This window comes from Artemia sp. Qi Xiang Cuo, chromosome 5 (genome assembly GCF_049724085.1).
Source record: "Artemia sp. Qi Xiang Cuo chromosome 5, ASM4972408v1, whole genome shotgun sequence".
Taxonomy (NCBI): Eukaryota; Metazoa; Arthropoda; class Branchiopoda; order Anostraca; family Artemiidae; genus Artemia; species Artemia sp. Qi Xiang Cuo.
Genome location: NC_142798.1, coordinates 27,154,748 through 27,182,097, shown reverse-complemented (window position 1 = coordinate 27,182,097; position 27,350 = coordinate 27,154,748). Strand labels below are relative to the sequence as shown.

General features: G+C 36.8%; 1 protein-coding gene across 1 annotated transcript in view; it reads right to left on the bottom strand.

The window, feature by feature from the left end:
* Positions 1-4,390: 4,390 nt before the first annotated feature.
* Positions 4,391-27,350, bottom strand: part of LOC148951986 (lysosomal alpha-mannosidase-like) — a 92,788-nt gene continuing 69,828 nt past the window's right edge. Inside the window, exons 4-5 of the mRNA XM_089089114.1 lie at positions 14,208-14,407; positions 4,391-4,478 (exon numbers count right to left, since the gene is read on the bottom strand). Coding sequence (XP_088945240.1) covers positions 4,391-4,478; positions 14,208-14,407 — 288 coding nt within the window. The remainder of the gene's footprint in view (positions 4,479-14,207; positions 14,408-27,350) is intronic.

The window sequence follows — 27,350 nt, the reverse complement described above, 5'->3', positions numbered from 1 at the left end:
TAGAGATATGATGTTTTTGCAAGAATATTTTAACGCCCAGGTCGGTAGAAACAGGAATAGATGATATCTTAACCTAGGTAAATTTGGCATAGGAAAAGAAAACAGTAATGGATACACACTTTTGCAATTGCGTAGGTATAACAATCTAGTTATAATCAATACGGTGTTTGGTCATAAAATGGCTCATAAGTAAACATGGTATTCACGTGATGGTAAGACAGCAAACCTTATTGATTATCAAACAGTTCATGGTAACGAACTGTAAGTAAGGAGCGACCTGGCTCAATAGTAACCGAAACTCTAAAAAAACGGGATTTTGATACCAATAGATGCATCAAAAGCATCAAAGTTTAATACTGATTTCAAATATATACGTTTCATCAAGTTTAGTCCTATCCATCAAAAGTTACGCGCCAGAGAAAATTTAGCTGATTTTTGAAAAAAGGGGGAAAGAACCCCTAAAAGCTATAGAACCCTAATGAAAATCACACCATCTGGTTCAGTGTATCAGAAAAGCCTACCGTAAAGTTTTCATGATCCTATCTGCAAAAATCTGGAATTTTGTATTTTTTGCCGGAAGAGAGATCAGGGATGCGTGTTTATTTGTTTGTTGTTTTTTTCCCCAGGGGTGATGGTATAAACCCAGTGGTGCTAGAATATCGTTGGAGGGCTCATTTGAACAGAAAGTAAAAGTTCTAGTGCCCTTTTTAAGTGACCAAAAAAATGGAGGGCAACTAGGCCCCCTCCCACGCTCATTTTTTTCCCAAAGTCACCCGATCAAAATTTTGAGACAGCCATTTTGTTCAGCATGGTCAAAAAGTACAATAAAAATATCTTTGAGGATGACTTAATCCCCCAAAGTCCCCGGGGGGAGGGCTGAAAGTTATGAACTTTACCCCATGTTTACATATAGTAGTTATTGGGAAGTATACAGACGTTTTCAAGAAGGATTTTTTTTCTGGTAGTGGGGGGGGGGTCGGGGGTGTGTGGGAGGATCTTTCCATGGAGGAAGTTTTCATTGGGGAAGGGACATTTCTATGAAGGGGCGCCGGATTACCCAGCATTATTTAAACAAACGATCAGAAATATAATTAAAAAAAATAACAAGTTTTTCAACTGAAATTAAGGAGCAACATCAAAACTTAAAACGAACAGAAATTATTAAGTATATGATTGGGTTCGCTCTCTAGTCAATACCTCGCTCTTTAAGCCAAAGATTTCTTAGTACTTTCATAAGAGCTATTTATTCTAATTAACGGCCTTTGTGATTAAGAGGTGTGTTTTAAATCGTTCTTGTATGTAATGTTAGATGTCCAGATAGAGTTATGTGTAGCGTTGTCGAGCTATTCATTTAATTTAGCGTAGATAGAAAGTGCCATATAGACAACAAAAAAAAGCATTGTAAAAATTGAAATCAAAAAAAATCTTAAGTAAAGGGAGAATAGCCCAAACCTTGTTAGAAATGTTAAAGTAATCAGTGTTAGACGTAGAAAAAAAATCTTTATTATAATAGCTGGCCTAGACCCATCAATAATCTTACTCCGGTAGATGAATTTTAGATAGGGACGTAGAATAAAATAAGAAGAGTAATAGAGAAAATTTTTAGGACTCATGAGTAAGCCAAAATATAAACATGAAATAATTCAACGCCAATAAAAATTATGTAGAATAAATAGTTCATAAGTTTCGAACATTTCAAAAGCCCAAAGGCAAGCAAATCCTAATGTCGGGACATCATTAATTATTGGGAGGGGTAATTTGTACCGTGAGTAAAATGCGATATATTTAAAATACAAAAATAAAGTTCCTTCTTTCTAAAGATTATTCCGACTTCCTCTAATTAAGTTTAAATCTAGTTTCAAAATGAAAGAAAAGTCCTTAATCAGCAAAGAGAAAAATTGCAGTTAGCCTAAGACAAAGAACGGCGCTATCCAAGCTTTGGATTTCGCTAAGATAGTGGGAAATAAAAAAAGATGCTACGCACAATATTTCTAAGGAAGTTTAAACTATAAGAGTCGTGTGAACGTTTGAATCATCAGAAATAATTAGGACAGATTATTGGACGGAGAGTTCGGCCCACCTCAGGACTTAGGCCAATCGTGGGGTAGCTCCAATGGCACATGATCAGGACTTAGAATATATAGTGAAGAAAAGTGTTTTTCGTGCTCTCATTTTTTATATCGATAGAATTATTTCGGCGTTCAAGCTTCGCAATGCTTTCATTGTTGTGTCTCAGTCACCGTTGTTGTCATTTGAAGTGACCCACTGCTGTTCACCTAAATATGTAAGTATCAAAAAATCTATTGCTTTTTACCTGTGTTTTTTTCATTTCATGTGTCTGTATCTAGTCAAACGACAGGTAATTAGTTCGCATATCTCCAAATCACGTTCCCAGGAATCTGATCTCCAGATAGTTCGAGGAGAAGAGGTTACATTTATATGGCTACACATTTTATTTTCTCTCAATAATTGAGGGTGGCGCAGGCCTTGATAGCACAATCTTTAGCGCTATAAGCGGCGCTATCGGAGAACTTATAAGGTGTAAGATTGCAGCTTTAAAGTACGATATTAGATTTGACGCGATCAATATTTATGACCACAATTGCCTCAGTCATTTCTTTTATCGCTACATTCATTGATTCAGTCGCTATATTCATTGTTTTTACTTCAGAAAACGATCGATTTTTCAGTTCTTATTTCTAGTATATAGTACTCAATAGTATAATCTAGGAAGGATTCTTAACAAATTAGTTTGGGAGGGGCGATCACCCCCATCCCCCCTTGTATCCGTGCTTGAGTGCTTGTGATTGTCTGTTCTCAATTTCTTCCTAAAGATGTGTTAATAAAGGTTGCCTAGTTAAATCAGGGCTATTGAATTATTTATTATCACTGAAGAAATTCAAAGAATTAACCATACTGTCGATTCTACCATGAACCTTGATTCGAACGAAATTCTGGTCTGGTTGGTGTTACAATAAGCCAAGTAGCAGTCGAAAAGTGGACTAATACTCTACCTTTTGTTGCCTCAGTTTTGTCTACTTTCTATGACCTTATTAATATAAATGAAACTTCAGAGTTTGATTCTTCGCATCGCAAAGATAGGTCAAAATTTATCAAAAATAAGATGATGCTTGTAAAAACGGCTGTGTCCGTATTGCACTGTCACACAGACCCCTTAACTACAACTGAAGAAAACCTTATGAATGTGATAACCAATGAGCAGGTCAGTCCATCTGTTACAAGCTCCTTACTTGCAACTGAAGAACGAGGACTTGAAGCTGTAGCCAAGCATGTCAAAGGGGATGAAAAAGCTTCTGCGCTTTGAACTCGTTTCACATGGTCCTTCTATTTTTGAGCTCAGGGATTCTGCGTTAGCGCTTCGAAGTGGTGTTAAGTCTAAGGTGCTAGACTTTCTGAGATAGGCCAGTGGTTTGTGTGAATGACCTGAAAACCCGAGCTTCGAAGAAGGATGTTGCTTTTATGAGCGTGAAGCCTTTGTTATGAACTTCATGCCACTCGTTCGCAAAAACCCATCAGATGAACATGAAACCGTCGAAATCTATTCCATGCGGTTGGTTAAAGCCGTGTTGAAAGGGATACCTAAAACAGCAAGCGAAATTCATATCGTGGGTGACAGGTATGACGGAATATTTGGTCATCCTGATCCAAATGGTGGCATTATATATCTGAAGGACTGCAGTGTGTGTCACCAGTTACGTAGCCACTGCTTGACAGTATACTCCTTCTCAGCGAGCTCAAAAATTGGAAACAGGACAATTATTGTTGCAAATACAAAGAGCAAAGCAATATGAAAGCAATTTATGAAACATGGGAAGCAAATGGATTTGACTATATAAGCAGCTTAAGTACTGCCGACATCTTGCGTGTATGGCTGTCTAAAGGATTTCAAGACAGGATGAGAGCTGTATGTTTTAGTCATGATGTTGATTCGCTCAGTTTCGAGAAATGTCTGTGTAGCACACATGAGGAAGCGGACACCAGAATGGCTCTGCACGTTGCCTTTTGCTTCAGAAAAGGCTTTGAAAGGGTGACTGTTTGTGCTAATGATATTGATGTAGTTCTGACACTAGTGGACTAACTTCCTTGTATCCCTAGAATTTTTCCTGGGGAGAATGTTGTGCCTCAACTCCTCGTGAAGTTTTCAAACTATCAGGTCCCCATTGATCCAAGCTGATAATCAGCACTTATGGAATGGATCCTAATCAGTCTCCCTTCACTGATTTACGAGTACACTTGTACCCTCGTAAGGAGGAGCTGAAATTGTTGTCTCTTACAGAGGGGTTGTTTGTAGAACATTGTAAGCGTTCTTACTATTAGCTTGCAATCTGGAATGCGTCATTGATTGCAAGACCATGTCTGCCAAGCTCCTTTAGTTAAGGATGGCAATTTTCTGGACAAGATATTGTTCCTGTTGTTTTGGGCGCCTCCTCGGTTCCGTCAGAATATCCATAACTCTTCTGTAAGTGTAGCAAAAAGTGCATCAAGAATTGTAAATGCCTTCCTCGATTTTGTGATGTTTTGTGTGCTTGTGCGCGCAAGTGTGATAATTTCCCCGAAGAAGTATAAAATATGCGTAATTCGAGGTAATTTTCTTTATATTCTGTTTCTTTCTCTTTTTTTCATCAAAACTTCTATTTCTGCAGCTGTTTTTTTTTATTTTGGATGTACTTCTGTCGAAGCTAGGATTCAATATTTATGCACTGTAATTTATTCCAAGTAGCTTCTGCTTTGACGTCACTAATAGAATGGAGTTGCAAAGCTGGTGTCATTTTCCTGTGCAGTTCCAATTGCTCCGTTCCTACCCCTTTAAACATAATTCTAATGCAAGTACAGGAAAGTTGGTTTCTGGTGCCACCACTTACGTATGTTTTAATAATGTGCAGTTAGGAAGCTAGATCTGATTGTGCTCATCATTTTTTCTTTTCTCTCCTGGTACCTTATTCTGTCTCATATTCTAAGTTCAAACTTCTCATCTAGGTCAAAAAACAAAAAATGCAGCTGAAGACGTCATCTATTATGCAAATTAGGTGATATTTCCTTTGGCTCACAAAATTTTCGTTGCGGCCGCCTATATTCGTTTTCAGCAACCAACTTTGCCCCTGATAAATTCCTCAAAGCTTCGGGGAGAATATTCCCATTTCATTCCCATTGGAATGAAAGTTTCCGGGGAGAACTTTCCAGAGGAGGTTTTACGCGGGGGGAATTTTCCAAAATTCGTATGCGAAATTTGTTTTATTTGTCTTACTTTCTCGTTGGTGGCCCTAATTTACATGTGGAGATGCTTTGGGGGCATTGTCCGGGGGAATTTTCAGCGGAGTTCTCTAGGGGATTTTTACAGAGGGGATTCATAAGGAGAAATTCTCCATGAAGGAATTTTCAGCCGGAAAAATTTTCCATTATCGGGGGGGGGTGACTTAAAAACGAACAGAAATTAAATAAAAACAGGTCTTTTTTTAAATGAAAGTAAGCTAAGGAGTATTTTTCAGGCGGAATCATCAGCAAGGAATTTTCTAGGGGGAATTCACAGCAAGGATGGAATTTTCCGGAAGTGATTTCCCGGCGGAAGAACTTTCTATAGAGGTATTTTTCGTGAGAAAAATTTTCCACGATGGGGGCGACTTTCCTGGGATTATTTGAAAAGCGATCAAAATCAAATTAAGAAAAATTCTACTGAAAGTAAGGAGCAAGATGAAAACTTAATACGAAAAGAAACTATTCTGTATATAGGAGGAGCTGCTCCCTCCTCAATACCCAATTCTTTACGCCAAATTTCGACCTTTTGTCTCAATTCTTTAAGACCGATTCCTGAAACGCAAGTGCCGAGTAATTAGAGCCAGAACGTCTTTTAAAAATTCTTAAAAGAAAAATATTATCGTAAAAAGATCGGTATTAGGGAGGGGGCAACTCTCCTCACACACGGAAGAATTTCTGTTCGTTTTAAGTCTTAATGTTGTTCCTTACTTTCGGTAGATTTTTTTTTATTTAAATTTTCTAAGCAATCGCTTTGAATAGCAGAACAAAGTATATTAAAAATAGTAAAATCTGAAGCAGCAACTTTTAAACCGAAAATAGCTAAGAACACGGAATATAGTTGCAGATACTGAACAAAACATTTTAATCAATTGTTTCTCCATTTTAGATGGTGTTAGTTGTCGGTTGAAAATGGGCGTAATTTGAAATTTTGTCCAGCTCTTAGACTGGGAACTTAAATCATAAAATGAATTAATTACTCCATTGTTAACTAATGAAGAATAATGTGCTTAAAAAAGACGATTTGACTAAATTTGAAGACACATAAATAAGTGAATTTGAAGTCACAACTTTAGACTCTGCTGATATGCGTAGCTACTCGATATTAAATTCTGTCCTTGCTACTTCTTTAGAACCAATATTCTGAAGCCAAAATTTGGACTTCTAAAACTATGTCATACTTTTAATAAGATACTTTTCTTCGTCAAAAGTTTTATTCCATGGCACATCTTTCAGCAAGCCTTTCGTTTATAATACTTAGAAAATTCCGAAAGTTTCTGTATTTTCTAACCAAGTTTGTTTTCTAAAATCTCTATCTTAGATAAGCAACGTAAAAACTGTAATCTAGAAGCATAAATAGATCCATGTTTCCGAAATTTTCTTTATGAGATGCAAAAGATATACGTTTCAATTAAACTTTGGACAACAAATCTGCCATAACATATTTCCATTCACGAAAAAAATTAAAAATTAATAAATCGGAAGATGGTTGCAACCGTAGCTACAATCAAGTAAAAGCAAAGAATTACGGTCTATAGTAGACAAAAGTTAAATACGGATTTTGAAGGATGTCCGTTTTTAATATAGTAATATTATCCCAAATTCAACTGCGGAATAGCTGGTTACTGCTAGAAGAAATTTTCGAAAATTTCATTAAAGGGGTCGAAACTATTCAAAATGATATCTCACTGAAATATAAAATATACCAACGAAATCATCACTGTCAAAAACTTTAACACGGAGGTTTACAATACCTTGCTTTGAACGACAGGGACAGCCCTATTTTGAGCATGGGTAGCACGATGCGTCTTATTTTTTACTTCTTTTTCCCCGAGGGTTCATTGTGTCAAACAATGATTCGTAGAAAATCAGAAGAGAGCTAATTTCAATGGTAATGAAATTATTTAGCACCTTTTCCAAATAGTAAACAAGGTCACGTCAAAATGCCGTCTTCTGCCATTTTGTATTACATAGTATCAATTTTTAGTCCAAATAGACCAAAATCCAAGAAAAATGAACATCTGAAACACACAATCAATTTTGCATACTTTAGCTAGAAGTTAAACAAGGAGGTTAGCAGTTTCTCCCCTTGAAAACCTGTGAAAATCAGATTTTTCAGGTTTAGTATGACGGCTTCGCCTCTAGATGTAGACAAGTTCTGGAGGAGACATTATCCACAATTAGCCAAAAATAAAAAGGATGAAAATAAGGATCTGAAAAAGAACCACTAGTACAGAGGAGAGGGGATAATGAAAATAAAAGAAAGGAAAGAAGATTTAAAGGAAAGTTTTAGATTAAAGCACATTTCAAACCAGAGAGTTCATCAAAAGAATCAGATTTTAATACTGATTTCAAATATATACGTTTCATCAAGTTTAGTCACACCCATCAAAAGTTAAGCGCTTGAGAAAATTTGGCTGATTTTCGAAAAAAGGGGGAAACACCCCATGAAATCTATAGAACCCATATGAAAATTACACCATCAGAATTAGTGTATAACAGAACCCTTCTGCAGAGGTTTAAACCTCCCATCTGCAAGAAGGCGGACTTTTGTATTTTTTGCCAGAAAAAAGATCATGGATCCGGTTTTATTAATTTGTTGTTTTTTCCCCACGGGTGATCGTATCGACCCAGTGGTGCAAGAATATCGTGGGGGGGGGGGTCATTCGAACGGAAACTAAAAGTTCGAGTGCCCTTTTTAAGTGACCAACAAAAATGGAGGGCAACTGGGCCCCCTCCCACGCTCATTTTTCCAAAGTCACCCGATCAAAATTTTGAGATAGCCATTTTGCTCAGCATGGTCAAAATTATGATAAATATGTCTTTTAGGATGACTTAATCCCCCAAAGTTCCCGGGGAGAGGGCTGAAAGTTATGAACTTGACCCCATGTTTACATATAGCATTGTTTATTGGGAAGTATACAGACGTTTTCAAGAAGGATTTTTTTTCTGGTTGTGGGGGGGGGTCGAGGGTTAGACAACGTTCATCAAACAGTCCGTGGTAACGAACTGTAAGTAAGGAGCGACCCGGCTCAATAGTAACCGACTCTAAAAACGGAATTTTTATACCAACAGATACATCAGAAGAATCAAATTTTTATGCTGAATTCAAATATATAAGTTTCATCAAGTTTACCCATCAAAAGTTACGCGCCTGAGAAAATTTACCTGATTTTTTGAAAAAAGGGGGAAACACCTCCTAAAAGTCATACAACTTTAATGAAAATCACACCATCAGATTCAGCGGATCAGAGAATCCTACTATAGAGGTTTCAAGCTCCTATCTGCAAAAATGTAGAATTTTGTATTTTTGCCAGAAGAAAGATCACGGATGCATATTTATTTGTTTGTTTTTTTGTTTTTTTATTTTCCCAGCAGTAATAATATCGACTGAGTAGTCCTAGAACATCGTGAGAGGGATCAGTTGAGTGAACAATAAAGTCTATGGTGCCCTTTTTAAGCGACCAAAAAATTGTAAGGATGTCTGGCTCTATTCGACACTCATTTTTTTCCCGAAGTCACCTAATAAAAACTTTGAGAAAGTCATGTTGTTCATCACAGTCCAAAGCCTTCTAAATATATCTTACAAGATGACTTTAATCCCCCACTGGTCCCGGGGGAAGGACTGCAAGTTATAAACTTTGTCCATTGTTTACATATAGTATTGGTTATTGGGAAGTATACAGGTGTTTTCAGAAGGAATTTTTTCTAGTGGGGGGTCGGGGTCAGAGTAGGGGTTACGGGGGAGGATCTTTCCATGGAGGATATTTCCTTGGGGAAGGGAGATTTCTATGAAGGGGGCGCCAGATTTCCCAGCATTATTTAAAAAAGGATCAGAAATTAAATAAAATAACAATTTTTTTTCAACTGAAAGTAAGAAGCAGCATTAAAACTTAAAACGAACAGAAATTATTACGTATATGAGGGGGTTCACCCCCTATTCAATATTTTTTAGTACTTTCAAAAGAGCTACCTATTCTAATTAACCGGCCTTTGTGATTCAGGGGTTTGTGATTCGAACAAAATTCGAACTTTAGCGTAAAGAGCGAGGTATTGAATAGGGAGAGAACTCCCTAATATACCTAGTAAAAGTATACGAATATAGAAATTTGTTACGCAAGTTATTTCGCAAGTTACGTCGGAACAAAATTTCGAGAAAGCCATTTATCCAAAAAACGTAAAACTAACATGCAATTTTTGTTTTAATTATTCATGTACGGTGAGCCAAAATCAAAGTTGCATTAATTCAAAAACATTCAGAAATTAACTAAAAAAAAACAAGTTTTTTAACTGAAAGTAAGGAGCGACATTAAAACTTAAAACGAACAGAAATTATTCCGTATATGAACGGGGCTGTCCCCTCCTCAACGTCTCGCTCTTTACGCTAAAGTTTGACTTTGTCTCACAACTTTATTTTTTAAAACAATATTTTTTTTAAAACACTAAAAAACTTTAGCGTAAAGAGCGAGGTGTTGAGGAGGAGACAACCCCTTTCATATACGGAATAATTTCTGTTCGTTTTAAGTTTTAATGTCGCTCCTTACGTTCAGTTAAAAAAGCTTGTTTATTTTAGTTAATAAAAATTAAGAGTCGCTCTTGAATACAACTTGGATGGCGAGATATTTAGGGAAGTGGAATTACACGAGCTCTATAGGAAATATTGTTTAGAATTAGCCGACAATCAAAGATGATCTACTGTAAGTGATATCATGTCAAATGGCCGCGGAAAGAACCAATAGCGAAGAAAAGGTATGGTAACATCAATGAAGCAGACGAAGAGATTTAGAGAAAGGTGTTGCATTAAATGAAGAATAGTTTCGACACTAAACCCTGAAAATAGACATTATCCCCCAATATAGGAATAAACTATATAAACTGAATAGTTTATTTATCAACAAAAATATCAGCTGATTAACTTTTTTCCTACAGAATCACTTCAAGCAAAATATTATTTGGATGAATTGGGGTTAAAGTGAACCATACTCCATTTTCTTGACATAAAAATAAACATCTGAGTGCGAACTATGTTTTAGTTGTTTTTACATAGGATGGGGGAGGGTCTTATTTCTTAAATCTTATTTGGAAGAATTGGGGTAAAACTGAACCATACTCCATTTTCTTGACATAAAAAAACATATGAGTCCGAACTATGTTCCAGTTGTTTTTACACAGAAGGGGGGGAGGGCCAAAGCAATGGGCCCTTGCGGCCTGAGCTTCGACTCAGCTGAGTTAATCCACCCGCAGTACAATAATAATAAGTGCTAGTTCTATTTCATTAAATATAGCAACTATCTTTATGGCCGCATACAAGTACAGAAGGGTAGCTCTCTTATAGCATCCAGACAATTAAATCATATTTTCAAAAATATAAAAAAAATGGTTTTATTACACCCTGCCCTTCTAAGTGATCCAGGCTATTGGTTTACTTCTTCCGATATAGCATTTCCCTTCCTCCCCTTATGAGCAGTCGAGACAAGCCATAAATATACTCACAGATTTTTTCACACCAAAAAAAGAGCCGGCGAGCATTGCATATGTTATGGCATGAAATCGTAATGCTTCTTGCTGAAACAGCCCTTTTCAAGAGCCCTTTAAATCCATTCTAGAAAAACTCCATAGCGACCCTTAATCCTTATTAAATAAAAAAAAAAATTTTTAACTGAAAGTAGGGAGCAACATTAAAACTTAAAACGAACAGGAATTATTCAGTATATGAAAGGGGCTGTCCCCTCCTCAACGCCTCGCTGTTTACGCTAAAGTTTGACTCTGTCTCACAACTTTATTTTTTAAACAATGAAAAACTTTAGCGTAAAGAGCGAGGCGTTGAGGAGGGGACAGCCGCTTTCATAAACGGAATAATTTATGTTCCTTTTAAGTTTTAATGTTGCTCCTTACTTTCAGTTAAAAAAATTCGTTTTTTTATTTAATTTTTGAACGTTATTGAATTAATGCAGGTTTTGATTTTGGCTCATCGTATATCAATAGTTAAAAAAAAAATTGCATATTAATTTTACTTTTATTTGGTTAAATGGCTTTCTCGAAAGTTATTTAATTTTATTTACTAACATTTTTGTTAGTAATAAATATACGTAACTTACGAATTAACTTTCCTAACGAACTTCTATATTCACACATTTTTAATACGTATATTAGGGGGTTCGCCCCCTAGTCAATACCTCGCTCTTTACGCTAAAGTTAGAATTTTGTTCCAACTCTTTAAAACTGCCCCTTAATCACAAAGACCGTTAATTAGACCGTTAATTAATAAACCGTTAATTAAAAGACCGTAGAATAAATAGCTCTTATGAAAGTACTAAAAAATCTTTGGCTTAAATAGCGAGGTATTCACTAAGGGGCGAACCCAATCATATACGTAATAATTTCTGTTCGTTTTAAGTTTTGATGTTGCTCCTTACTTTCAGTTGAAAAACTTGTTTTTTTTTATTTAATTTCTGATCATTTTTTTAAAATAATCCTGGGGAATCCGGCCCCCCTTTCATAGCAATGTCTCTTCCCCATGAAAACTTCCTCAATGGAAAGATCCTACCACGTAACCCCCGACCCTTCCCCCCCCCCCCGCTACCATAAAAAATCCCCCATGAAAACGTCTGTATATTTCCCAATAACCAATGCTATATGTAAACATTGGGTAAAGTCCATGACTTTCAGCCCTCGCCAAGGGGACTTTGGGGATTAAGTCATCCTAAAAGACATATTTATTGTATTTTTGACCATACTGAACAAAATGGCTATCTCAAAATTCTGATCGAGTGACTTTGGGAAAAAAATGAGCGTGGGAGGGGACCTAGTTGCCCTCCATTATTTTGGTAACTTAAAAGGGGCACTGGAACTTTTAATTTCCGTTCGAATGAGCCCTCCCACGATATTCTAGGACCACTGGGTCGATAAAATCACCCCTGGGAAAAAAACAACAAATAAACACGCATCCATGATCTTTCTTCTGGCAAAAAATACTAAAAAATCCACATTTTTGCAGATATGAGCTTGAAACCTCTACAGTAGGGTCCTCTGGTACACTGAATCTGATGGTGTGATTTGCATTAAGGTTACATAACTTTTAGGGGGTATTTCCCCCTTTTTTCGAAAATCAGGTAGAGTATCTCAGGCCCTTAACTTTTGATGGGTAGGACTACACTTAGTGAATCGTATATATTTGAAATCAGCATTAAAATATGACTCTTTCGATCTATCTATTGGTATAAAAATTCTGTTTTTTTGAGTTTCGGTTACTATTGAGCCGGGTCGTTCGTGACCACGAACTGTTTGATTCAAACGACGTCCCTGGCCGGAATCAAGGAAAAACCAAACGCATTCCAAAAGTTTAATATTTTCTGTTTCACGTTCAAGTTCGTAGGGAGTAGGGGAATCAAGTGAGCAATTTTTCTCTCCCATCGTAAGAAAAAATTATCGGGCCCCATGAATTCATTTTTTCAGATTAATCGATACTACGTAATGAAACATATGCTATATGATATATATGATGCTATATGATGAAATATATTATGAAATGTATGCTATATGATATATATATGCTCTTGTTACATTTATATATACTATGCTACATGAGTTAACTTGGCATATTTCATAATATCACAAGGGTAGGAAACTTGAGCTCAACAGGAAAACAAACTGAGATTGTTGATAATGACCTGCCCTCATACATTATTCTATTCCCTTCATTTTTCTTGCATGATTTCAACCTTGCATGTCCAAACAAAAATCTCGATTTTGATTTGTCGTTTCCTTGCTAGCACAGAAAAGCTGGACACATTTTAACAGCCTAAGCACTCAACCAAACTTTGCATGCAATAATTAAACATAATTCTAAAACATTGCACAATTTATTTTCTGTGTGTTCGAATAATTTAGATGAAAATGTAGTTCTTAAATAGATCTTATTTATTTATTTATATTTGGACACTGTTTTAAAATGTTCAATTTTATGTTTGACGCATAAATCAGACCAAACAGATAATTTACTCCAAACAAGACCAAATAAAGGACATTGTCGAATGTTAGCAAAATCACGTACTACATCAAAGTCTAATATTAGAAAATATAGAGAAAAGCCAAAATACTAGAAGAAAAAAAGGAAGATCTTTCAATTCACCAGTTACATATACTAGAATTTGGATTTAGGTCCGAGTTAATTACCTACCACTTGCAACAAATTGGAGGAACACTAGTTTTCCAAATAAATTAAGAATTTGTCCACTATTCAGGACTTTATGGGATGGATTGGGACATTTTCTTTTTAGGTGCGCTGATTGGCAAACTACTCCTGTATCTTGGAAAGTATTTAGTCAAAATGAAAATTGCCAAGACTTGTGGCACATCAGCGTCATTCTTGGCATAAATAATCTAGCTATAGATGAGCACACGTCACTCAAACACTAATACAAACATAAAATCCCCAAACTTTTGCACAAGATTGGTTGGCTCTATATTATTAAAACCAGTAATAGACATTCATTGTAATTTTTTAGATCGATTAACAATTGGTATCGGAGAAACTCGTTTATTTGAATCATAGTGAGCTTTGATTATCAAAGACGAGTACTTGTCAAATTTTTGACGATTTTTGTCAAATATTTGACAAATTTTTGACGATTACCATACACTCGTTGAGTGACACATGAATGAGATACAAAAATATCGCAATTACTAAGATTTTTTCTTTGACTAGTAAAAAATTTAGCAATAGAAACTGACCATTTTTGCTGCTACTTTTATATTATTAAATTCCTGGAAGTCTACCAATATTTAATTTTGTTTATGTAAGGTCAGCTAACTTTCTGATGTACTTCAGCATGTTACGCACACTTCTGAACTAGTATAGATTCACACACAGAGACATTTCATACCCAAGACCAGTCAGAAGACTGGTCTTGGGTTAAAGTGCTTGGTTAGCCTACCTGTAAATTTTTGCAATTGAATGGTAACAACTGCTAGCCCCCTCGTGAAGCCGTCGAACATAGTCATCAGTGACGTGTTGCTTGGCAGTTCCTGTAACGGCATCATGATGCTGTGCAACAGCCTCAGCTCTTTCCAACAAGAAGAGGGGATTTGACGGCCCTGATTTATGAGAAAAAATTGCTGACATCTGTTTGCATGCCTGAAATGAGAACTAAGTTACAAAATCAAATAATGCCTTTCCTATATATTAATTATCGTCGACAACCAAGTTACAAGTCAGGGAATCATGGGGCTATGAACAAAGACGCGAAAACACTTCCTTTTAGTTTTCTAGAGCGAACAGACAACTTGTGAAAAGTGAATGTTTAAGAATAATTGAAGTAGTTTGAGGCTACAGCAAAAGTCTTGCCCATACCTTCTAGGAGTATATTGATCTCTTATTTGAAACTAGTGTTTCGTCTCAGCTAAAGGACGCTCTTTGACAGAATGTTTTTTTTTTGTTGCCAAATATGCGTTTCAACTTCCCCTTCCCCTTCCCCATTCTTACTCACTTTCACAAAAATAAGGTTCCAGACATACTGTACTTTACCTGGACCCAGTCTGGGTTGTCACCAAGGCACGAGGCTGCAAGTGTTTTGCCATAGGCCAAGTTTAATATATACTTGCAAGCTGAACCTCTCCCCCAACCTCACTCTCTCTCAAAGCTTTAAGCCCCAAATACTTCTTTTGACTTTAAACATTTAGTTTTATTTTCATCAGCAAACAAAAAGAGCGTAAAAATGGTATATCCAATGACATTTGCTGGTATTTACCTACAGTAATCAACAGTTTTTGCCACAACCTCAAATTCAACCTCAAAAAACTCAAACTTTTGAAAGACTCAAACTCAAACTTTTCGGATTCGGAATCAGCACATGTTTTGTGGTCGGGTAGTGAAAGAATCATTTGTATAGCAACTTGTTTGAGGTTGACCCCTTTTTTCATAGTTTTCCTAGACTATATATCTACTTTACATTAGTACTGGTACTTCCTTTTTACCGAATTACTTTCATATGATAACGTCTTGTTAGCCTGTTGATTACTTCTTTTTCATTCTTCTTTCTTCTAAAAGGCTTTTGTTCTAAACCAAGAATAGCTAAGAATAGATTGTTTGAATATTGAACATCAGCTTGGAAAAAGAAGTTCAGATTTACAGGTTTACAATCAGATTTACATCGCACCTAGTGATTGAGAGTGGTTAGTCCCCTGTAAATCATCCATTCCCCGAATGGGGAATGGATGGGCACAAAACTGGGCACAAAACTCCCATGCAGCAGAAAAAACCTCAGCATTCATTACAATTGTCACTTCACAGTGGATTTTTTTTCAGGTTTTTTGAGTGTTTTGGCCAGACAGATGAGTTTGAAAATGCTCAGGCACGAGCTTTATAGAAAAAAGCTAGAATTTTTTTTAATCGAACATTGACAAAAAGAACGACATAACTGGAAGAGGTTTGGAATCTTTAGTTTTAACTTAGTTCTGAGGGGCGGGGTTGGGATGTACCCAGAGGTTGGCGTCGAGGCCCGAGGCCCCCTTCCCATAAATGCCATATTTCATACATTATGGGTTACATTTTATTCAAAGCATCAAATAAAAAGTGTTTGGAAAAACAACTAAGACAATCTAATATGTTTTTGATGACAGGCTCATGACAACTTCGATGACAGGTTTGATGACAACTTTTGAGCCCTTGAGCGAAAAGGCAGATGATTTTCTTAAATTTGTAGAAACTGGTTGGTACAAGCTTGGATGGCGATTTTTATCGTTTTTTTTAGTATTTTCGTTTTTTAGTCATCTATCAGAAGGCGTGTTTCATTTGGACGTGTTGATTGTGCTCTTTCTCAACTTTTTCATAGGTAAACGCTCAAAACTGATCCTTTACATCCCCTGTCCCACTTATACCGATCTTTGTAGCGTTTCAATTCAGTCTATCTTCCTTTTGACTGTATCTTTGTAACAAATCTGGGTACGCACCTGTATCTAAGCCAAGTTTTAGATAAAATTATAAATCTTTATTGTAGTTTTCTTAGTCATTCTTTTTTTTCATCTGGTAACTTCTTGTTAATGAGACAGTAACTTTTTTGTCATTCTCCTAAAAATTTTTAAGTACTTCGTTTTAAACTAGTAAGAACAAAGAATCAGCCTTCTCTTTGAATATTTTTCACTAGCCTGGAAAAACAAGTTCAATATATTCGATTTTGAATTCACCTAAAATTGCAGATCAATCCACGCCAAATCATTCAATCCATTTGAGAAAAAAGATTCTAGGGGTTCTGTAAGTTAGCAGTACACACTTCCTTCCCCCAAGTCCCCTAAAAAAGAAAAAACAATAATATTCTAAAAAAAAAAAATTGTAATCAAAAAGTGCTCCTGGTACTTTTCTTGGATCGCGACGCCCATAGACCTTTCTAGGGGGAGGGCGGAGGAGGGAGTTTGACAATTTTGACAATTGTGAAAAACAAGATGAGTATATCTTAGAATTGAAAGCAAAATGAAGAAGTGCAAAATGTCGCTAGATAGATGGTCACAAGACTAAAAAATTGGGAAACAATTAGCCTTAATACCTTGCCTCGTTAAGCTTCAACAGGCTTTAGAAATTCTACTTAGAATTCTACTAAGTAGAAATTCTACTTAGAAATTCTACTACTGGGCTATATATTTGCACATTAGGGGGGGGGGGTAAAGCATAACAGATATTAAATATGTAACCTAATCGAACCTAACCTAGGTACCTCCCCCCTAAACCCCAAAAAACAATACTTTAAATATCGTAAACGAAATGAAAACTACTCTTTGCATTCCAATTCTTAATAGCGGTGTCTTGAATAGCCAGTCTGGCGGGTATCTGTCCCGGTATCTGTAGCATTTCCAGTTTGACATTCATATACAGTATTTAAAAGAGTACGTTTAATGCACTTGTGCTCTATTTTCTTTAAAATTTCCACTCCAGTCTAAATATCTGATATTATATACGTAAAAAGGTATTCCTTTGGAGATCATAAGTATTGTCGTTCATAAGAAGAGTCAAAGATATAGATTTTAGAACATCTGGAAGCAAGGCCGTATCTAGAGAGGGGAAAGGGGTTAGGGCGTTTGACTCCCCCCCGCCAAATGTTTATTTGACTCGTAAAAACGTAATAAAAAAGAATATAAATAAATTTTTGATGCGTTTTTTTTTAAGTTTTTTGTGCCCCCCACCAACCGAAAAGTAATTCTTTTATAAAACACCCCCCGAAAAGAAATCCTGGATACGGCCCTGTCTGGAAGCATATTTGCATATGTTAATAAACCTCTTCGGGCATACATCACTATATTCCTTGAACACATTATTTATAACTGACAAACAATAATTAATTAATTTTCTTTATATATTTTCATACCCTAGATAATACTACTAGGATAGTGAAACGCAATTATAGAGTATATTACTAGAAGAATAAAACACAATTATACACTAGAACCAACAATTAAAATTGATTTACGACAATACAAACTCTAACCATAGAAAATATATATGAGGTTGAAAGAAAACAGCAATAAAAATGACAAAAATTGTCCAACACAATTATAGAAAATGGAGCAAAAAGAGAAAGAGAAACCTTTCTAAAATAATGGAACTGTGATAAAACTGTATATAAAATCCATTGAAAGATATAATAGGAAACTTTTGAGAATAGAAAATTTCAGTTCAGCAACAGTACAATATTATTAGGAACATTTGAATTAGGTGATTTGAAAAGTAAACATTCAACTTAATCAAGTTTCAAGTCAATGGTTTCTGTTTCTGTTTTATCTCGTTTTCCTTGTGCTTGTTGCAAATCTTGCGACGACATGTGTAATTTTTCTTTTAAAGATAAATATTTTACTTTTTAAATTCTTAAGAGGAGGGGGGCTGTCCCATTCCTCAACCTAACTCTTTGTGCTGAATTTTGACATTTTGCCCCAAGGTACACTTGAAGAACAAATACTCTAAGACCTTTAAACATTAGGGTATGGGGTATATAATTTAGCCGAGGGCTCTCGAATTGATATTCTAAAATCTACGCCTCTTACTCTTATTTGAAGATGAATAGCTCTGATGCGCAAAGGACTATTTTACACTTCATACTATAATACCTATCTATGATATAATATCTACACTATAATATCTGATATTCAGATTGGAATGAAGACATTTAAAGACAAGAGAAACATTTTAAGCAATTCTTGCTCCGTTTTGATAGAGATATCACGTGGAATTAAATAGTTTTCAATTACAAATTGAAATTAGAGAACTCATTCTAATAGTAACCGAAACCCTAAAAGAAGGAATGTTAATGACAAGCTATACATCAAAATTATTGTCTTTTGTGGTCATTCTAAATAAGTTATATCCATTAAATTCAAGTTACTTATTAAAAATTATGAGCCTCATAAATTTGGCTGATCTTACCAAAAAAAGGGGGGCTTCCCAAATAGGAGAGCGATCTTGATTAATAATCATATTATCAAATTTAGCATACCAAATAAGTTCTAAAGCAGAGTTTTCAAGTCCTTGCCTGCAAAAATATGAAATTTACTATATATTTTATAGGTATATAATTTGACGTATTTCAGGGAGGGGCAACTCATTCCCGCAATGCTTCAATGCTTCAAACTAAATATGCAATGTGTTGTTTTCAGCTATTTAAGAAAAAAAAAATCCCGTTTGCCATTTCCCAAATTTTTCCATTCAAATCTTCCCTTGTAAAAATACCTTTTCTATAGTTGACTCCAATAGCAATCATGCTCTCCCATATCTTAGTACCGTTAATGCTACACATTTTGCCCCAAGGCATATCGAGAATAAATGGTGAAACGCAAGGGCAATTGGAAGAGGATAAATATTCGTCATTAATGCGTCAATTGAAAAGCTTGATGATACGCATTAAAAAAAAAACAATAAACAAAAAATTTCGTTCACATGTTTCGAAAGACAATCAGTAGTTACAATTATCAACTAACTATATTTGTTACATCCAAAGATGCTTCCAGTAAATCATCATCAAAACTATAGCGTAAGGGGAAGAAGGGGGCAGCTTCCTTCTCACATGAATAACAATTCATGTCGTTTTAAGTTTTAATGTCGCTCACAACTTTTATTGAAAAAAAAAACTGAATTTTTATACAGTCGATCAGGAGGTTGATCTCTATTCGACCCTCTAAGAGCTTCTTTAATTTTTAGATGATCAAAGGTTTATGTGCTTAATTAAGAAAAAACGCGGCTTTGAACATGAATTGACAGAAGATTTAGAGCATTTCAGTGATGTGCAAATAACAGTTCAATAGCGACAAATCCTTTTATTTGACAGTGAAACAACAAAAATATCTCTGTATATTTCAGGCACATATACAATGGCCGTCTTCAGCAGATTAACCTTCATCAGATTTTTATCTGCAGAGGACGGTCAATGTATATGTGACCGAAACACACAGAGATTTCGTTGTTTTATCACTGCGAAATAACAAGATTTGTCCCTATTGAATTGTTATTTGTACACCATGGAAAGGCAGTTTGGGGGACGTTTTGGTGTGAATGGCTTCGCTCAACAATGGAGCCCATCATCATGATAGGTGTTTTGGCGTGGATGCCATCTACATCGGATATTAATTTCGCGTGAATAGCTGTACAGCTTGCGTCACAATCAAGCTCAAGAGATGCCGTTTGTTCAGCAGTGCTCTGACAGCACTGTTGAACAAAGCTCCCACTTCTCGAAACTTCGAAAAATTATAACTCGGGAACCAAACCAGCGAACTCCAGTTTGGAGAATACGTCATCATTTCATGAGTACTTTCAGGAAAAAAAAAACAAGAAAAAATCGGTGACTATGCCCCGACAAGATTTGCTGCGAATTTATGGAACGACCCTTTTGCATTACCATTTGACCTCTCTCTTAAATGGCCTTGGACTTGTCTGCAGCCTGCTTCATGAAGGAAGCAGTCTTCATGAAACCATCATGAAGAAGTGGTTTTGGTGGAAGATGGGCTTGTTGAATGATCTTGTTGAATTCATCATCATCATTTTGGCGTGGATAGCCACAACTGTTAAGCTCAACATGACGCAACAGCCGTTCACGCCAAAACGTCCCCTTGGTCACAGGCAGCACAATCGCGCTGCCTAAGTAAACAACAATGTTGGCACAATGTATTATTTTTTTTCCTTTAGACCAGGGCACTTCCTATCGAAGGACTTGTAGTAGAAACTTCGAAAAGGGCTCATTCGATTGGAAATTGGAGTGGCTTGTGCCCTTTTTAATAGTCGAAATTGATTTGAAGGCAACTAACACTCCTTCCACGCCCACCATTTCCCCAAACAAATCCAATCAAAATTTTGAGATAGCCATTTTGTTCAGCGTAGTTGATTTCCAGATAGAAATTATGTTTTTGAGGAGGACACTCCCCCCACAGCCCTCAGGGAAAGGGTTGTAAGTTATGCCCTCGGGCATGACTACAACTTGTTGAAACTTCAAGAAGTGATGTTGAAGTTTCTACAATATCACTATCTATAAAAACCTTGTATGCCCCCAGGGCATAACTTACAACCCTTACCCCGAGGGCTATGAAGGGGTTATTATCCTCAAAAACCTAATTTCTAAAACTTTTAACTACGTTGAACAGAATGGCTATCTCAAAATTTTGATTGGATGTGTTTGGATAAATGATGGGCGTGGAAAGGGTGTTAGTTGCCTTCCAATCACTTTTGACTTAAAAAGGGCACTAGCCATTTCAAATTCCAGTCAAATGATCCCTTTTGAAGTTATATATATATATATATATATATATATATATATATATATATATATATATATATATATATATATATATATATATATATATATATATATATATATATATATATATATATATATATATATATATATATATATATATATATATATATATATATATATATATATATATATATATATATATATATATATATATATATATATATATATATATATATATATATATATATATATATATATATATATATATATATATATATATATATATATATATATATACTGATATTTAGCAATCAAAATGTTAATATTATTTGATTTATTAAAGTTATAAAAGTAAAAACATTTATATCTTTTCAGTAAAGTGCAAATTATGTTCTGGCCTTGGGAAGGCATATGGGTGTTGATCCCCACTCATGTTAATTCCTGCTCGTTTTGAGTTTGACTAGGTTATTTATTGTAATTTCTGTTCGTTTTGGGTTTCATTTATTTATCGATGCTGATTTGTGGTAGTTTCACGCTTGGTAGACTTTTTGATTTTATTTTTGCTCATTTTAGGTTTAATGAAGTTCTTTACTTTTCTTTGAAAAACTTATTTTGTGGAAAAAGTTTTCTTACTTAATCTTCAAACATAGCTATCTCAAGGTAGGATACTAGAATGCAAGATAGTACATCATATAAAAATGACAAGTCTTACATTTTATTGCCTGACTTACCCTCCGTCTTAGCAACTGGTTAACTGGCTCAAAGTTGCAACGCACAACTTACAAAAATATAAAAGGAGCTTAAAGGCGGTATTATGACCAAGCTCCTCGGTCATATGCTCGTCCATGCTCGTGCACGTCTTATGACCGAGATTCAAAATTGACTAACACTTCATAGTTTTGGACTGCTTATCATTCAAAAATACATTTATACTCGTCCATATCTGTTCCATTAGCATTACTCAATAAGGACATTTTTTCCTGCTAATTTTGTTTTTAACTTTGGTACTTTTCGAGGTGATGGGTAAAAATTAACCCTTAGATCCTACACCTTAAAACAGCTTATTAATCAAGTTGTTGTGAGTACATAGCCTACTGTATTTCAGAACGGTTATATAACACCTCTTAATCTAAAATCACCATTGCTTTGCAATTAATCTTAGAGATAAAACCCTACTGATTTATTTTTCTTAGAAACTCTCCAGTTCTTTTGATAGCATACTTTTCTCTGATGAAATTTTCCAGAATCTTGACTTTCAAGGACCGATTCATAGAATATCAGCCTTATCTGGGCCAAATATACTAAGAGATCGATATCACACCAAAAGTATGTGAATCTCGATTAGGAGATTCAAGACGAGTTAAAAAGGGATTATGGATATCAGTTCAAAATATTTACATGTCTGCACTGATTTTATTGGTCTTTAAAGTCTTTTAGCTATTTAAAAAATGCGTTTCTTTTCGGGTTACTTATACAATTCAATATTCTCTCTTGTGACTTATCTACTCATAACAGACACGCAAACAGGAATTTGTTTTGGAATGACGGGTACGACTTCGAAAAATAAATATGATAGGGGAATCATATGAAAAACAAGATATCAAGATAAAATGCATAAGTCTTGAGAATTCAAGAGAGGGATATAAGCCCAGTGGCCTTGCTTGTGTATGCGTTTTAGTCGTGGTAATTATTTTTCACCCTAGGTTTGACCTATATAACGAATTTTCTAGCTAAAACTTTTCCTAGCAGAACAGTTTAACAATGTTTGCTAAGTAACAGGAACGACCTGCACACTAACAGACGCTGGTTCGATAGTTTAGAAGGAAATTTAACTAAGGAAAAAATGCCACAGTCCAGAAGAATCAATTATCCTTGAGACAAATCGCCCCGAATTTATGTACATGCAATGCGGCTTGATGATTTCTCATCCTACAAAATGGGTTTTTGTTGTCTTACTTCCCTCCGTTTGTAATGGAATGTAAAGGAAAAAGAAGTACTGTCTCATTTCTCGTATTTGTATGAGAAATGAAATATACTTCATTTTATATCTCATTATTTTGTATAGTTTCTTTTCTTCATCACTGAAGAACTTAGGAACACCCCCAAATTGGGATTTTATGCGATCCGAAGTCTTATTACATAAAAAGGCACTAATCGGGCACAAATCCATTGTGACTGTTGTGATTTTTGAGTTGTTTCATTTCGACACTTAATATTTCAAGCGGATATCATTGCTAGTTAAGGATGAGAAGTGTACCTCTTCACATTTCAGGAAAAAATACATATTTGATCTGTCAGGTCATGGTGGTAACTTGGATAAGTTATAAGTTCATAAGTTTATTAATCCACATTCACAAACAAATAAATAAATTAAACAACACTTTCGCGTTGGAGAAAACCTATGAAGGTTTGCGATCTCGCGGAAGTCCACGTAACTACTTACCTTTTAACTCGAATATTTACTTAAACCTCAACTATGTAATTAAACCGATTATAAATAAACCAAAAATAAACAGACTATAACAGTAGAGATGCCTTATTGAGTCCCACGCCCACACCATATATGGGCATAGAGTCATTAGGGAGAATGATTGCGTAATCGGTCAATGACCTCTTTCACCAGGTGTGTTTTTGGCACGCTCTTAGCGAATGTCAATGTTGTTGTTATTGTTTCCGAGGCAAATGTCAAGGTCAATGTTGTTGTTGTTTTGTACAGAGTCATTCGAGAGAACACGTGGTTAATGGGATCAATGTTGTTGTCTTTTCCGAGCCAACTTTCTTTTCTGGTCAGTCTAGAGTTGGCAGTCATTAATCAAATTGTTTCCAGGGAGTGTCTGACAGATGACGTCAAGTTAATTAATGCCTTTGGAGTTCGACCAGAATTGTGTCCGAGACAAAGTTTTGATCACACATGACAGATGATGTCATGATTGATTGATTGACACGAAAGGGGAATTAATTTGTTGTTCTAAAGAGAATTGATTCACGAAAGGGGAATTAATTTGTTGTTTCTAACAAGAGAATCGTTTCCGAGCAGACGTATTGATCTTAGCGCGCGAAAAGGTTTCCAAATAATTTGAAATGCATTGGCACAGAGATGCCAAACAAAAGGAACATGCCGAAATTCCGTTTAGGGTTAATTTTGGCGAAACCGTTTTAGCTATTTTATGGAACTATTTCGGCGAAACAGCTAGAGACATTTTAAAAGGTGATTTTTGAAGAGATTTTGGAAGAGGTTTTGAGTGTGGTCGTTATAATACACAAGTTGTATTTTAACAGTGTTGTGAGGTCCTCTACCCCAACCCCAAAGGCTTCTCCTACCCCACCCCAACCCCCCAGGCACCCCCCCGGCCTCAAAGGCCCCCCAAGCGCGCCAACGGCCACCGGAGCCCCCCAAGGCCCACCCCGACCCCCAAAGGCCATCCCCGGGTCCCCCAAAGGCCCATCGAGCTCCCGAAGGACCAACGGGATCCCAAAGGCCCTCCACCGGTCCCCAAATGTCCCCCAGGCCCTCAACTGCTCTTTCTGTGCCCCGAAGGAAGCCCCCCGGTCCTCAAAGGCCCCCCAAGCTCTCAAAGGGCCACCGGAGCCCCCAAAGGCCCACCCAGCCCCCCAAAGGCCATCCCCCGGGCCCCCAAAGGCCCAACGAGCTCCACAAGGCCCAACGGGATCCCAAAGGCCCTCCCCCCGACCCCAAATGACCCCCAAGCCCGCAACGGCCCTCCCAGTGCCCCCAAGGCCCTCCCTGTGCCCCAAAGGCCCGCCCAGTGCCCCAAAGGCCCGCCCCCGGCCCCCCAAAGGCCCCCAAGGTCTCAAAGGGACTCCGGAGCCCCCAAAGGCCCACCCAGACCCCCAAAGGCAATCCCCGGGCCACGCAAAGGCCCTCCCCCGGCTTCCAAAGGCCCTCCCCCGGTCCCCAAAGGTCCCCCCGGCTCCCAACTGGCCCCCCGGACCCCCAAAGGCCTTCCCCCGGCACCCAAAGGTCCACCGGACTCCCAAAGGACCAACGGGGTCCCAAAGGACCCCCACACCCCCAAAAGGCCCACCCCGATCCCCCAAGGCCCTCCCCCGGTCCACCCAGGGCCCCCAGCCCCCCCAAAACCCTCCCTGTGCCACAAAGGCCAATCCCGGGCCCCCCAAAGCCCCATCGAGCGCCCAAAGGACCAACGGGGTCCCAAAGGCCCTTCACCGGTCCCCAAATGTCCCCCAGGCCCCCAACTGCCCCCCGGACCTCCAAAGGCCCACAGGGCTCCCAAAAGACCACCGGGCTCCCAAGGGCCCTGCCCCGGTCCACAAAGGTCCCCCGAGCTCCCAAAAGACCACTCAATCCTCAAGGGCCTCCGAATCCCCAAACGCCCTCCCTGGGTCCCAAAGGTCCTCCCCCGGTCACCATACATGCACACAAAAACTTACACACACACAAAAACTTACACACACACACAAAAACTCACACACACACACGGAAACTTACACACACATGAAAACTTACACACACACGCCAAAACTTACACACACACACACAAAAACTTACACACACACACACACACAAAAACAAAAACATGAAAACGAAAAAAAACAAGAACACAAAAAAATACAAGAACAAAAAAACTTACACACACACACACACACACACACAAAACTTACACACACACACACACACACACACACGCCAAAACTAACACACACACAAAAAAAAAACACACACATACACAAAAACTTACACATGAACACAAAAAAAACTCACACACACAAACAAACACAAACACAAATAAACACACAAAAAAAAAAACACACAATAAAACAAAAACACAAACAAACATACACACACACACACGAAAACTTACACACACAAGCCAAAACTTACACACACGAAAACTTACATGCACACAAAAACTTACATGCACACAAAAACTTACACACACACACACACAAAACTTACACACACACACAAACAAAAACTTATACACACACACTTCAAAAATTAAACACACAAAAAAAATTACACACACACACACACACACACAAACTTACAAATGAACACAAAAAAACTCAAACACATACGCACAAAAAATAGCACACACACACACACACAAAATAACACACACACAAACACACTAAAACAAACAAAAACACTCCACAACAAACAAACACACAAACATACACACACACACAAACACACAAAAACTAACACAATCACAATATAACTTACAAGCACACAAAAACTTACATTCACACAAAAAATTACACACACACACACACACACAAAAAACTTACACACACAAACACACAAAAACTCACACACACACACACAAAACTTACAAACACACAAAAACTAACACACACACACACAAAAACTTACACATAAACACAAAAACACACACACACACGCACAAAACAAACACACACACACACACACACACTAAAAAAAATTACACACACACACACACACACGAAAAATTACACACACACTCAAAAACTATCACACACAAAAACTAACACATGCACACGAAAACATACACAAACACAAACGAAAACTAACAAACAAACACCCAAACTAACACAAAAAAAAAAAAACACACACACAAAAAAACAAAAACAAAAAAAAAAACAAAAACATACACACACACACACACACACACAAAAACTTACACATGCACACGAAAACTCACATGCACACAAAAACTTACATGCACACAAAACTTACACACACACACACACACACAAAACTTACAAACACACAAACACACACACGAAAACTCACACACACACACGCCAAAACTTACACACACACACAAAAACTTACACACACACACAAACACAAAAACTTACACATGAACACAAAAAAACTCACACACATGCACAAAACTTACACACACACACACACACACGAAAACTTACACACACACAACAAAACTAACACACACAAAAACTAACACACACAAACACACAAAAAAACAAACACAAACACTCACAAACACACACACACACACACAAAAACATACACACACACACAAAAACTTACACACACACAAAAACTTACACACACACAAACTTACACACACAAAAACTTACACACACACACAAAAACTTACACACACACACAAAAACTTACAAACACACAAAAAAACTTACACACACACACAAAACTTACACACACCCACACAAACTTACACACACACAAACTTACACACACACAAAACTTACACACACACACAAAAACTTACACACGCACACAAAAACTTACACACACACACACACACACAAACTTACACACACACACAAAACTTACACACACACAAACACACACACACACACACACACAAAAACTTACACACACACGCAAAACTTACATGC